The following is a 15,000-nucleotide window of genomic DNA, read 5'->3' as shown; positions in this document are numbered from 1 at the left end:
ATTCTCATAGTGTTCATTATTTGCATAAACGTTACCATCGGTCTTATTCGTGGGTTGAGTGGTCTGCCAGGCGTAACGGATGAGTGACTCACCAGCGTTGTTTATGAGTCAGTACACTCGCAAACACAGCGCTGAGCAAATGAGATGAAATAACGAGAACGGGGAAAGAAACGAACGAGAGTATTTAAAGGGATGAGACCGATAATGTAACGAAAGCAAAAATATTAGAAAATAATCCAAGAATGGAGTTCTATACATTTCTATCGTTGAAGAATTTGACAAAAAACATAGCTTATCATAGACCCATTAATATCTAGATCTACATATTACCAAATCCTTTTCCAAAGAGATGTTTTCCGTAACGAATAACCAGGTGTTGGGACCGCATTGCACCGAACTCTGTAAACCTGTTGAGGAAATTGCCAAATACCACACGACTCGCGGCCGACTCGTGTGGACCCAAACTGCCCTTCGCTCAACACACGCTTGTTTGCCGAGACGCGCAGCTAGACTGAAATGTTTGTACCTGTAATAGTTCTTGTACGGTGTGATTGACAGTAGTGTTTTTTTTTTATTGTTTTTTGTTAATATTTTCGTTAAGGATGAGCAGAAATATTGGATGTATAATATATGAAGAAAGAGTTATTTACGAGAACTTAATATATGACCTTCACTTATTCTGTCTCTCGTTTCCTGTCTTTATTTCTCTCTCTTGGTCTCTGGCTCGTCAATTCTAGCTGTTTGTCTGTCTGTACTTGCGCGTTTTTTTTAAAAATAAACATTTACACACACACACACACACACACACACACACACACACACACACACACACACACACACACACACACACACACACACACTCCCTGAAACTAGATAGAACCAGATAGAATTTATTTATCAGAAAACCAGTGAATGTAAAAAAGGCAGACATAAAACGGACAAGAGAGAGAGATAGAGAGAGAGATAGAAAATCCCGGCCCGCGGCTCCCCACCGCCCCCTTCGCTAAAAAATTCGGATGCGGGGGGGTTGCACCTCCCTCAGCAAATTTCGGATGAACCCCCTTTGATATTCGTTCTCTGATGGTCACAACTACAATTATACATCCTGTTGGTGAATTCCCTAAAAAAGCAGAAACCTAATTTATATTTTACGTTTTTTGTTTCGGGAAATCCTAAATGCGTTTAAAGAATGGTCGGAGAAATGTATATTTTCGAACAGATACTTAAGATTTTTGGATGTTATTTTCGTGTTTTTTTATTCGAGATGTAGTGATTTATTTGCCAATTGAACATAAAATAAAACTTAGGTGTTATTGATAGCAGTAATGCACATATGCCTAGTGTGATATTGTACAAACTAACATTTAATATGTAGATTAGCTTGACAGCATTATTAATAAAAAGGTTCAACCCCCTTTTCTTAGTCTTCGTTATAATGAGAAGGATATCATATCATTCATATTGTGTTTTGCATACAATGAAAGTGAAATAAACATTTTAAAATGTTTTTCTTGTTTGAACTACCTCTCAAATCTATAAACTTGGGGAAAAAACGAATAAATGCACACAGACACACACACACATAACTCACTCTCCTCTCGAGCTCTCCCCGCTCTCCCGTCCGCTCTCTTCCTCTCTCGCTCTCCCCTTTCTCTCGCTTCTCTCGCTCTTCGCTCCTCATCGCTCTCCCCTCCTTTTCGCTCCTCGCTTCTCGTCCTCTCTCCCCTCCTCCCGGCTCTCTCCTCTCCCTCTCTCTCAATTCTCTCTCTCTTCCTCTTTTCCCCTCTTTCTCCTCGCACGCACACACACTCTCTCTCTACAGTTTCACACCCACCCTCTTTCCCCCTCTCTTCTCTTTTTTTTCTTTTTCTTCTTCTCTAATAAATAATTGTTTTAAAAATTTTAAAATGAAAATAATTTGATAAAGATAAAACGGGTTAAAAACGTAAAATGAAAATTTTCCCTAAATTATATTATTATTACCATTATCATTATCATTACCTGGGTTAAGGGGATGGCGTGTGATGATGGTGTGCTAGTGATGGTGAAAATAAAAATGATAAAAAACATAAAACCTAATAATAAGAATCCTCATCATCAGCATCATCATCAAAATATTTAATAATGATAACCATAATGATAATACTAATCATCATAAATTATTATTATCATTATTATCAATACTGTCAACATTATCATTATTATTTTGTTTTTATTCTTTTACTTTAAACTTGAAAAGAAAATGAAATTTGGTTCTGAAAGACAGGAAACATAATCAAACGACAGTAATAGTGATAAACGTTTTTTTCCTGCTACACTCAAAAACCTTTTAGACCCCCCTCGAATCGTACACTTTACGTTTTCTTTAACAAGATAAAAAATGGGAAAACAAATTCTAAAGGAGAAGCTCTTAGAGACTTTGCCCGGGATACTTTAATCGCCAAGTCCTAAAAAGTTCCCTTCGAAAGGATCATAACTTAATTGAAAGACTGGAGAGAAGACAGTTTCAATCCAGCAATATAGACCACTCTCGACCGAAATGAGTTTATTTCTTTTGCTCAAAACTGTCTAAATTTTCTTTTTTAAAAGGTTTATTTGTTTTCTGCTATTTTATTTTTTCCTTTTTTTTTTTTTTTGAATATTTGTCCCCTGAAAAAGAGAAAGAAGGAGAGAGAGGAAGAGAGCAAGATAATAGATTTATATAGGGTAGAAAAGATAGTAGATAGATTTGATAGAAAGATATATAAAAGATAGATAGATAAATAGAGATAGTAAAAAGATAGATATAAGACAGACAACAGATAATAGATTTAAAAGATGGTAGGGAAAAATAAGATAAATTTGACAACGATAGATGGATATATAATAGATAAAATATAGATAGATAATAGATAGAAAGATAGATAGACAGAGAGAGAGAGAGGAAGAAGAGAAGGGGAGAAAGAGAAGAGAGAGAGAGAGAGAGAAGGAGAGAGAGAGAGAAGAGAGAGAGAGAACGAAGGGGAGTGGAAAAGAGGGGAGAGAAAAGAAAAGAAAGGAGGGGAGAGAAAAGAAAAAATTTAGGTAAAAGAAATCGTAAATATCAGAAAAAACCGATAACAAAATAAAGAGAAAATACGTTCATGGGGGATAAACATTAAAAGTTAAATTAAAGAGAGAGAGAGAGAGAGAGAGAAGAGAGAGAGAGAGAGAGAGAGAAGAGAGAGAGAGGAGAGAGAGAAGAGAAGAGTGAGAGAGAGAGAGAGAGAGAGAGAGAGAGAGAGAGAAAGAGAGAGAGAGAAATTAAAGAAAGGTAAATATATGCCTGTAGATTAATACGTTCTTAAAAACAATTCTTAAAAATAAATGTAGACGAGACTGACACACAAATGATAAAAATGCAAAGAAGTATAAAACTACAAACAAACAAACAATTTTTTTGCATGCATACTACCCCACTTACTACTTTTTTTCATGAATGATATACTATACAATTATAAAATAAAATATAATACGGGATATAATCATATCGATAAATATATGTAATAAAATAACAGGAAAAAAAAAACAACAACAAAAAAGAGAAGGAAGAAAGAAGAATTAAACACCAAAAAAACAAAAAACAAAACAAAAAAAAACAAGGAAATAACGTACCTCCCCCCCCAAAAAAAAAGACATAGAAAGAAAAAACAAACAAAACAAGAGAAAACAAAACACAAACAAAGAAGAACAACGAAAAAACAAACAAACAAAAAAACCTTGATCTCCCCCCCAAAAAAAACCACGAAAAATGTAAAGAAAATAAACATAATGAAATAAAGAAAGAAGAAAGGGAAGAATAAAATAAACCAATAAACTTTTTAAAAAAAGGGGGAAAAAAAGTAACTTACCTGCAATCGAAGAGCAAGTGCCTTTTGGGGAATGATATTGGGATTTTCGAATCGTGGAAACACACTGCGGCAAACAGGACGGACATTCGAAAAATCGAATAATTTTTAAAAATGTCTGTTTTTTTACTCTTTTTAGTTTGTATAGATGGAATGCTTATTTTTATAAAAAAATTCTCTCTTTCTTCCTTTCCCTTTCTCTTTCTTTCTCTTTCTTTCTGTCTCTCTTTTTCTCTCTACCTTTTTCTCTGTCTTTCCCCTCAATTTTTTCTTTCCTCTCTTCCCCGGGTCTTTCTCTCTTTCCCCTTTTTCCCCCTTCTTCTCCTCCCTCCCCTCTTCTCTTCATCCTCTCTCTCTCTCTCTCTCTTCTCGTTTTTTCCCTCTCTTTTTCCCTCTTTCCCCTCGCTTTTTTCCTCTCCCCCCCTTCCCCTTTTCTCTCCCCCTCTCTCCCCTCATCTCTTCTCTCCTCTCTCCTCTCTCTCTCTCTCTTCTTCTTTTTTTTTTCTCTTCCTCTCTCTCTCTCTCTCTCCTCCTCTCTCCTCCTCTCTCTCCCTCACTCTCTTTTTCCTCCTCCCCCTCCCTCCCCCCCCCCCCTTTCTCTCCTTAATATTTTTTACATGGTTTTTATGTCAGTGAGTTCTTTGTATATAGGGTCGCCCGGGAAACCTGTTGTATACCATTAATCAAACTCCTCCCTCTCCTTCTCTCTCTCCCCCTCTCCTCCCCTTCCTCTCCTCTCCTCCTCTCTTCCCCCCTCTCCCCTCTCTCTCTCCCTCTCTCTCTCCCCCCTCTCTCCTCTCTTCCCCTCTCCCCCTCCCCCTCTCCCCCCCCCCCCACCCCCCCCCCCCTCTCTCCTCCTGCTCTCTCACCTCTCTCTCTCTCTCTTCTCTCTCCTCTCTCTCCCCCCCCCTCTCTCCCCTCTCCTCCCCTCAGTCTCTCTCCAGGGAGGTGTGCCTTAAAAACATACATATTACATATATGTGTCTTCAAAATAAGACCACAAAAACACACACCACAAAAAACAACTTATTTTAATTATTTTCGTTTAACCTAAATCATAACTGTATACTTTATAATGTAACTCATATGTAATTCACCACACACACTCGCACACCCCACACAAACACACACACACCTCACCCCAAAAAGCAAACACCACAAAACAACCCCACACATAAAATTTATATTAAATATATATTAATATATATATATAAAATATAAACAAAATATACACTTGTTGCCTTGCATGAAGGCTATTTGGGATACATTTTTAAGGGGGACCCCAAAAAAAAACAAACACAAGAAAAATCTGAAAGACAAACAGCCAAACAATCGAACAAGAAATGCAAAAAAGAGTAAAATTAATAACAATTGTGTTTATAAATGGTCAAGCAGAAAAGAAAGCGAAGAAAAAAAAAAAAAAAAAAAAAAAAAAAAAAAAAAAAATCAAGTCACAAAAAAAAAAAAAAAGAGGCACATGTATCAGACAGACTTTGATATTCCATGGATGTTCATGTACCATTATATTTGTGATTCGGTTTCCATGTAAAAAAAAGGAAAATGTCAGGTCTCGACATGTCATGCATTGTATATGATACACGTGTTGTCATTTACATAAGGGGATTTTCTGGAAAAATTACGAGAGAAGAGAGAGGAGAGAGAGAGAAGGGAGAAGAGAGGGGAGAAGAGAAAAGGGTAGGGTAGATAGATGAAGATAGAAAAGAGAGAGAGAGAGAGAAGAGAGAAGAGAGAGAGAGAGAAAAGAAGAAAAGATAAAAGAGAAGAGAGGGAGGAGGGGAGAGAGAGAGGAGAAAAGAGAGAGGGGGAGAGAGAGAGAGGGGAGAGAGAAAAGAGAGAGAGAAAAGAAAAAAGAAAAAAAAAGGCAAAGAAAAACAAAAACAAAACGTAGGGGCCCCACACACACACCCCAAAACAAAACACCCCAAAACACACAAAAAACCCACAAAAACCCACAACACCACACACGGGGGCCACACCACCACACACTTTCTTATCACCCCCGGAAACCTATATCCTTTCTAAATACTGAACAAAATACACAAAATGCATCAAAACCCGTACCCACCAAAAAATACTGAGACACATCCACACACATCCATAGAAAGTAACCTACATCCACATATATCCACACGCATCCACACACACCAAGAAGCATCCACACACATCCTCAAACATCCACACGCATCCCAAAAACCCATCCACCTACCCCACCCCATAACAAATCCCCCCCATCCAACGCCCCCAATCCCCCCCCCACGCAAATCCACCCCCCCACCCCCCCCCCCCCTCCCCAACACCCCTTTCCCACACACCTGGGCCACAAAAACCCCCCAAAGAAAAAAAATAACCCAAAAACCCGTTACCTGAGATTCTTGGCCTTAGTGCCCTCCTTGAGCGAGGCGAAGGGGGTGTCTGCTCCCCAACACTCCACGCACTTCGTCATTTGCGGAAACTCATTTTTGGGAATCAAAGGGGAAGGAAAACGGAGTGAAAAATTAAGATTTTTCGCATTAGGACCGCCTAAAATCTAAAAAGAATTAGAAATTCCCATTAGATAGGGAAAAATGGGGGATATGGCATTAGCATTCGGAATGACGTTAAAGAGGGAATGAAAATTAAAGTCAGAATTAAAAAAAATGAAATAGAATTAGAAAGAATATTATAATTGAAATGAATTAGAATTAAAATCAAAGATGAATTTAATACTAAAATTTGAATGAAAAAAAGATAATCTTAGAATTACAATTAAATTATTTTTAAAAAGAAAAAAATTTAACGAAGTGTCCCTTTTCTGCCCTCCTTTCTTCCCTGCTTCCCCCCTCCCTTCCTTTTGTTTCCTCCTTCCCCCCTCTCTCTCTTTATCCCTCCCCCTCCTCCACCCCTCCCCCCCTCCCTTCTTTCCTCCCCTCCCCCTCCCCCTACTCTCCCTTCCTCTTTTCTCCCCCCCCTCCCCCCTCCTCTAACCCCCCTTTTCCCCCCGCCCCCCTTCCCTCCTTTCACTCTATCCCCCCCACCTCCCCCCCCCCTCTCCTCCTCTCGCCCCCCCCCTTTACCCCCTCCCTCCTTTCCCTGCCCTTTTCCCCCCCCCTCCCTCCCCTCCTCCCCTTTCCTTCCAAACCCCGCCCTCCCCTCCCCAACCCCCCAACCTTCACCCATCCCCCCCCTCCCCTCCCTCCCCCTCCTTCAAACCTTTTTCCCCCCCCCTCCCTTCCCCTCCTTCCAACCTTCCACCTCCCTCCCCCCCCACCCTCCTTCCAAACCCTCCCCCCCAACCTTTCCAAAACCCCCTTTCCCCCCCCTCCCTCCCTTCCCCCCCCCTCCTTACCTTGCCTTTCCCAAACTCAAAAAGTTTTCCACCTTATGGTCACGAGGTCCCGGTCACGAAGGGGGTCCGTGAAACCCGCCTCGAACCTGGTTTTTGTCGTCCACTAGCCAGGTCGCGCGCGTGATGTGGACCCCGCCTGGGAAAGGGGAAAGGGGGAAGGGGGGGAGGGAGGGAGGGGGGAGGGGAAAGAGGGAAAAGGGGGAAGGGAGGGAGGGAGGGAGGGGGGGAGGGGAAAGAGGGAAAGGGGGGGAGGGAGGGGGGGGGGGAGATGGAGGGAGGGGGGAGGGAGAGGGGAAAAAGGGAAAAGGGGGGGAAGGGAGAGGGGGGAGGGGGGTGGAGGAGGGGGGAGGGAGAGGGGAGAGGGGAGGGGGGATGGGGGGGTGGAGGGGGGGGGGGGAGGGAGTGGAGGGGGGGGTGTGTTTGTTTGTTTTGTTTTTAAAATTTGTTCTTCGTCTGTCGTTCTTATTCTTCTTTCTTTCTATTTTGCTTTGTTGTTATTTTCTTCTTCCTTTTTATTTTCCCTTAAATCATCATCAGCTTCCTCCTCCCCTCCTCTCTTCTTTTCTTCTTCTTCTTTCTTTTTCTTCTTCTTTTTCTTCTTCTTCTTTTTTCTTCTTCCTTCTTCTTCTTCTTCTTCCTCTTCTTCCTTCTTCTTCTTCTTCTTCTTCTTTCTTCCTTCTTCTTCTCTCTCTTCTTTTTCTTTTTCTTTTTGGGGCCCGTCTCCTGGAAAATATTTCCGGAAAACTCTTTGCGTTCCTGTTCTTTTTCTTCTGTTTCTGATTATTTCTCCTTTTTCTCTGTATTCTTTTCGTTTCTTATTCATTTTTTGTTTTTATGTCTCCCTTGTTCCTCATGTTTATCAGGCGTTTATTCTGTTGTTTCTTCGTCTGCTTTTTCCCGTCTCTCTCTCTCTCTCTCTCTTCTCTCCTCTCTCCTCAACCTCTCTCTCTCGTTTCTCTCCTCTCTTCTCTCTCATCACTCTCCTCCTCTCTCTCTCTCTCCTCTCTCTCTCCCTCATCTCTACTCTCACTCCTCTCTCTCTCCCATCTTTTCTTCTCTCTCTCTCTCTCCCTCCTCTTCTCTCACTCTCACTCTCATCTCGATCTCTCTTCTCTCTCTCACTCTTCCTCTCCCCTCCCTCTCCTCTCTCTCTCTCGTCTCTTATCTCCTCACTCTCTCTCCCCTTCTCTTCTCTCTCTCTCCCTTTTCCCTCACTCGATCTCTCTCACTCCCCACTCTCATTGGCGCCCTTTTAAACTATTTCTACTTATTTCTCTCCCAGTTTCTCCTATTTCTCTGTTTATCTTCTGTTTTTTCTTTATATCCTATTTCTCTCGTTATCTCTTGTTTCTCAATTTGTCTCCTGTTTCTCTATCTATCTTCTGTTTCACTATTTATCTCTTGATTTTCTATTCATCTCCTGTTTCTCTATCTATCTCCTGTTTTTTTCTATCTATCCCCTGATTTTTCTATCTATCCTCCCCTCTTCTCTATTCATCATCATTTTCATCACCGTCATATTTCTCATTTCCTGTATCTCCATCTATCTCCTGTTTTTTTCTATCTATCTCCGGTTTTTTTCTATCTATCTCCTGTTTTTTTCTATCTATCTCCTGTTTTTTTCTCTCTATCTATCCTCCCTTCTTCTCTATTCATCATCATTTTCATCATGGACAGATCAACGCGACGCCCTTTTCGTGTCTTTTTTTCCCCCCAACATTTTCACAACCACTTTTACCCACAACTCTAATCCTCTGTAATTCTTCAATTTATCCACCATTATCCCAAAAGCCGCCCAATATCCCATACCTTCACTCCACATGTCCGTCGAAGTATTTCCCATTATTGCTTCATTCAATGTCTTGTTCTTTAATATCCACGACTCTGTTTAGCACTGTCTGCCTCACTTTCGTTTTACAATGCGTCTTCTTAACTTCAGTATTAATGTTTCATTTTGCATAAAACGCCTTATGTAGTGTGTGTGTGTTGTGTTTATGCCTTAGGTTTTTTTTTTTTTTTCTTATTTTAGTTTTTTTTTTTTTTTCTTTTTTTAGTATATAATTCCGGGTTTTATATATTTTATCTATTTACTGTCCGTCCTATATATATAAAGAATTCTCTCTTTCTCTCTCCTCTCTCTCTCTATTCTCTCTCTCGTCCCCTTCTCCTCCCTCATCTCTCTCGCTCTCTCTCTCTATATTTATATATTAGATATATATATTTTATATATAATATATTTTACATAAACAACACTTATATAGAAGCGATATTCATGGACATGTGAAAGACGCTGGCACATGTGCACACCATCTTTTTATTGGGGCCCCGCCCTCATGATCCTTTTCTGAGCTTCCCTCCGTGAAACTCAGAGAAACAGGTCTGACGTGACAGATGACAAGCGAGCGGGAACGATGTCGTAATCTTTAACTTCTTTCCTTCCCTCTCCTTTTCCCTTTTTCGCTTCCTCTCTTTGCTTTCTTATATTCTTTCATGTTTTTTTTTTTTTATCATCTTGTATTCGGTTTGTTTTGTTTGCGATAGTGTGTTTTAGGATTTTAATTTCATGTTGGTATGTATGTATTTCATATATATAAATGTATGTATATGTACGCGTTTACACAAACACACACACACACACATATATATGTATATATATATAAATATATATATATATAATTATATAAAAAAATAATATATATACATATTTTATAAATAAATACATATTATTATATATACAAAATAGAAGATAGATAAAAAACATGCACACCCCACACACACAGCCACACACACACACAAAAACACACAAAACACAACCAAAATATATATATATGTAATATATATATAAATATATGTATAAATATATATATATATAATATAATATATAATATATATATAATTATGTGTTGTGTGTGTGTGTGTGTGGGTGTGTGTGGGGTGGTGGTGTGTGTGTGTGTATCTATTCATCTTTTCTATATCTAATAATGTATTTAATATATAACGGGTATATATATTAATTTTTATACTATATATAATATATATATATATATATATATCCATATATATTTAAAAATATACAGATATAGATATAGATAATAGACCCTGTAAATATAACAATTAAAATATATACATATTTATATACATACATGTATACACATATATACATACACAAGACATGAAAAACTAAAAAACTTAAAAAAAAAAAAAAAAAAAAAAAAAAAATCACACCCAGATATAAAACACACAAACAAACCAACAATCCAACCAACCAACCAACCAAACAAACAAACAAACAAACAAACTCACCCAGGAACACCTCCCGATTCCATGTGATTAGCAAGTGTGACGTCATCGGACCACACGTCATACTGCCACTTGCGAAGACCGAGGATGCCACACAGCACATTTCCTGTGTGTATTCCGATGCGCATGTCGACATTCAGGCCTACTTTGTCGCGGACGATTCTGGGGACAGAGATAGATGTATGGAGATAGATGTATAGTCACATACGGATAGGTAGATAGATATGTTAATAGATGCATCGTTATAAAATAGATGGTAGAGGAAAATAATGGATGTTTCGTAAAAACATACATTGTATAGATTCCCCAGATATGTTTAATTGGGTGTTAAAGATATACAGATAGATGGATAAAAGAAAGAGAAAATAGAGAGAAGAAAAAAGACAGATAATATAAATATAAAAAATATATAGATTGATAGAGATAAATAGAAAGATAGATAGATAATAGACAAGAGATAAATGGCCCAAGTAATATATAGAAAACAAGATAAAAATATGGGTAGAAAAGCCCAAAGAGATAGATAGATAGATAGATATAGATAGATAGAAATATTTTAAAATCATAATACAAGAAAATAGATAGATAGAAATTATATATATATAAATATATATAAAATAAAATAAATATATATATAAATTATAAAATATATATATATATATATATATGATAATATATATAATATATATATATACACACATCAATACAAAAAGATGGTAGATAGATACAGAGACAGAGATAGATAGTAAAGATCATAAAATAGATAGATAGATAGATAGAGGAGAAAAAGAGAGGGGAAAAGTCATACTATTGATAGAAAATAAGGAAAAAGTCATACAAAATGATAGATAATAGAAAGAGGGAGAAATTTTAAATACATATTGATAGATAGATAGATAGAGGGAGAAAGTCATACATATTGATAGATAGATAGATAGAGGGAGAAAATCATACATACTGATAGATAGATAGATAGAGAGACAGATAAATTGATGATAAGATGGAGAGAAATAGGTATAGGAACAAACAAATATATGTTGTGCATGCGACAAGGACATTAATGATTCTCAGACTTGCCTTTGGGGGGATGGGGGGGGGGGGGGGTCAAGGAAGGAGGAAGGAAGGGAGGGAGGGGGAGGGAGGAGAAGAAAAAGAGGGGGGGAGAAGAAAGAAGGGAGGTGAGAGAGGTTGGGGGGGAATGCGAGATGGAATGGGGAAGGAGGGGAAGGACAACGAGGAAGGAAAGAGAAAAGGAGGGGAAAAGGGGTAAAGATAAAAGGGTAGAGAAGTGGGAGGGGGTGGGGGGAGGGAAGGGAAAGAGGGAGGGAGAGAAAGAGAGAAGGGAAGGCGGAGGGATGATAAAGAGAGGAGATGAGAGAAAAAAGAAAAAGGACAGGGAGGGAGAGAGGAGAGAGGAGAGAAAATAGAAAGGAGGAGGGAGGAGGAGGGAGGGGAAATGATTGAAGGATGAAAAATGGTTAAAAGGACGAGAGATAGAGAAAACGGAAGAAATGAGATAAAAGGAAAGGACGAAAGGAGGAGGAAGAGAGAGAGCAAGAGGGAAATGGAGGGAAAAAGAGAAACGGGAAGGGGGACAAATAGAAGAGGAGGATTAAAAGAGTAGCGGAAAGGACAGAAGGAGGGAAAAAAAAAAAGAAAGGGGAAAGGGGGGGAAAAGGGGGAAAACAAGGGAGGGGGAAAAGAGAGAAAGAAGAGAAAAGGAGGAACCCCGAAAAAAAGGGGATGGGGAAGGGGAAAAGGGGGAGAAAGAGAGAACGAAGGAAGGGGAAAAAAAGGAAAGACGAAAAGGAAAAAACGAGAGAAAAGAGGAGAGAGAGAGAGAGAGCAAACGAAAGAGAGAGGAAGAAGAATGGAGGAAAAGAGGGGAGCGAGAGAAAGCAGAAAGAGAACTGAGAGAAAGAGAGAGGAAAGAAGGAATGGAGGAAAAGAGAAAGTAGAAGGAGAACTAAAGGAAAGGTAGATAGGAGTAATGTTGCAAATTCGTCTGTCATTTGCTGGCGGATGGATCACTTAGGGGAGAAGCTTCAATCACGGAGATTAATAATTCATGAACTGATGGAGAGAGCTCATCAAAGGAAGCATTGGGAAGAAAACAAATTGAATTATTTAAGCTCAACGCTCACTAACACACGAGCACACAAACCATAAACACAAGGATCTCAATTTTATATCCCAAAAGCCCTCACTACACACAACACACACAAAAAAACACCCCAACAACACACACCAAAACACCCCCAAAACAAAAAACCCACGCAAAAAAAAAAAAAACAATAAGTAAATTCCAAAATCTTGTCTCCTCTCTGTCTATGCTTACGCTATCGGACCAGAAAACGTATCTTAAACCTAAATAATATGGATAAAATACCATTACATACCCTAATAAACTATAGTAGTAGATGGTAGTAACACCATTTTAATACCACGATACAATGATACCATGATACAACAATGGCGTAATTGGTACTGTGTTAATACCACTGATAATACAATAGTAGAAAAGGCCGTAGATAGGAACTGATATGAAAGCATTTAAGTTTGAAAATTCCCAATAATACTACGTAGGGAAAAAGGTTAAAAGAGAAGAGAATGGAAAAACATGGGAAGAGAGAAGATGAAGAAGAAGAAGAAGGAAATAAAGAAGAAGAAGAGGAAAAAGGAAATAAAGAAGAAGACAGGAAGAAAAAAGAGAGAGAGGAAAAAAAAAAAATGATAAGAAAAAAATAGTAAAAAGAAGAAGAAGAAAAAAGGAGAAAATGAAGAAGAAAAAATATAACTTGGATTTTTAAAAGAACTCTAAAATGTGATTATTTTCCTTCCCTCTTTGCTCTGCGTGGCGTAATTTTTATTCTGGCGTAAAGGGATCTGTTCTAATTTGGGGCTTGTGGTTTGCATACACACGTATACACACACGTACAGACATACACGCACACACACAGATCCACACACACACAGACACACAACGCATCCCACACACACCACCACACACACAACACCCCACCCCAAAACACACACACACACACACACACATATATATAAAATATATATATATATAATAAGAGAGAGAGAGAGAGAAAGAAAGAGAGAAAGAGAGACGTATTTATATGTATACACATACATAAACATAAACAATTACTAGTGTCCGTGACTCCCCCAATAAAAAAAGCTCAATAAATATATAGACAAATAGATAAATCCAATCAATCACAAACAAGCAAGCAAGGAGAGCTAAACAAACAAAAACAAACAAGGAACGGATTCTCGTGCAGCGAAGTCAAAGCGAGAGAGATCCGCTCGCTAACCACCCGTTCTCGCTCGCTCGCCGGTTTGTTAGCGATTTTCTGCTGATTCACGCACGTTCTGGAGCGGGGCAGGCGAGGCATCGAGCCCAAACGCCTTGCTATATTTGCACGTATTTATCTATCTCTATGTCTTTGTCTGTTTATGTTATGCCTGTCTATCTGTTTGTCTGTCTAGTTTTTCTCTATCTATCTGTCTATCTATCTATATATATCTACGTTTATCTACATATATATCTATTTACGTCTATCTATCTACCTATAAATATATCTATTTACGTCTATCTATCTGTCTATCTATCTATATATCTGTGTCTATCTATCCATATTTTCTCTATTTATCTATCTATCTTTCCATCAATCTATATACCAAACCTACATATCTATCCACCATGTACATCCACATTTGCATATAAATATTTTTTTTCTATGCGCGAAATTAACACGAACCAATACGCACGTAATGAGCGAATGTCCAAGGCTAGTGTTGCTACCCAAGCGGCTGCTGAGAAGTTAGCAGAAAGGTGCTAGCTGCTACATCATGTTTCTTAATGGAAAGGACGAAAGGAGGAGAAAGAGATAGAGCAGATAGGAGAAATGGGAGAAAGAGAGAGAGCAGAGAGGAGATATGGGAGAAAGAGACAGAGCAGAGCAGATAAATGGGAGAAAGAGAGAAAGCGAGAGGAGAAACGGGAGAAAGAGAGAGAGCGAAGGAGAAATGGAGAAAGAGAGAGAGCGAAAAGAGAAATGGGGGGAAAGAGAGAAAGCGAGGGAGAAATGGGAGAAAGAGAGAGAGCGAGAGGAGAAATGGGAGAAAGAGAGAAAGCGAGAGAGGAGAAATGGGGAAAAAAGAGAGAGCAGAGAAGATAAATGGGGATAAAAAGAGAGAGCAAAAGCAGATAAATGGGAGAAAGAGAGAGGAGCGAAGGAGAAATGGGAGATAAGAGAAAGCGAAAGGAAATGGGAGAAAGAGAGAGAGCAGAGAGGAGAATTTGGGGAAAGGAGAGAAAGGGGGAGAAATGGGAGAAAGAGAGGGGAGCGAGAGGAGAAAAGGGAGAAAGAAGAGAGAGAGCAGAGAGGAGAAATGGAGAAAGAGAGAGACCAGAAAGGAGAAATGGGAGAAAGAGAGAGAGAGCGAGAGGAGAAATGGGAGGAAAGAGAGAGAGCG

The 15,000-nt window shown here is 38.9% G+C and overlaps 2 protein-coding genes across 2 annotated transcripts in view; one reads left to right on the top strand and one right to left on the bottom strand.

Annotated features, from left to right (window-relative positions):
• Positions 1-962, top strand: part of LOC125027069 — an 8,070-nt gene extending 7,108 nt beyond the window's left edge. The window contains exon 2 of the mRNA XM_047615797.1: positions 1-962. This exon is cut by the window's left edge and continues 813 nt beyond it. Within this exon, the coding sequence (XP_047471753.1) occupies positions 1-87 (87 nt within the window). The 3' untranslated portion in view covers positions 88-962.
• A 6,328-nt stretch (positions 963-7,290) lies between these two features.
• LOC125027068 (adenylate cyclase type 2-like) overlaps positions 7,291-15,000 on the bottom strand; it is a 286,172-nt gene continuing 278,462 nt past the window's right edge. Inside the window, exons 9-10 of the mRNA XM_047615796.1 lie at positions 10,512-10,674; positions 7,291-7,343 (exon numbers count right to left, since the gene is read on the bottom strand). Coding sequence (XP_047471752.1) covers positions 10,512-10,674 — 163 coding nt within the window. The 3' untranslated portion in view covers positions 7,291-7,343. The remainder of the gene's footprint in view (positions 7,344-10,511; positions 10,675-15,000) is intronic.

This window comes from Penaeus chinensis, chromosome 7 (genome assembly GCF_019202785.1).
Source record: "Penaeus chinensis breed Huanghai No. 1 chromosome 7, ASM1920278v2, whole genome shotgun sequence".
NCBI lineage: Eukaryota > Metazoa > Arthropoda > Malacostraca > Decapoda > Penaeidae > Penaeus > Penaeus chinensis.
The sequence above is the reverse complement of the archived record's forward strand: the minus strand, read 5'-3'. Positions and strand labels throughout refer to the sequence as shown.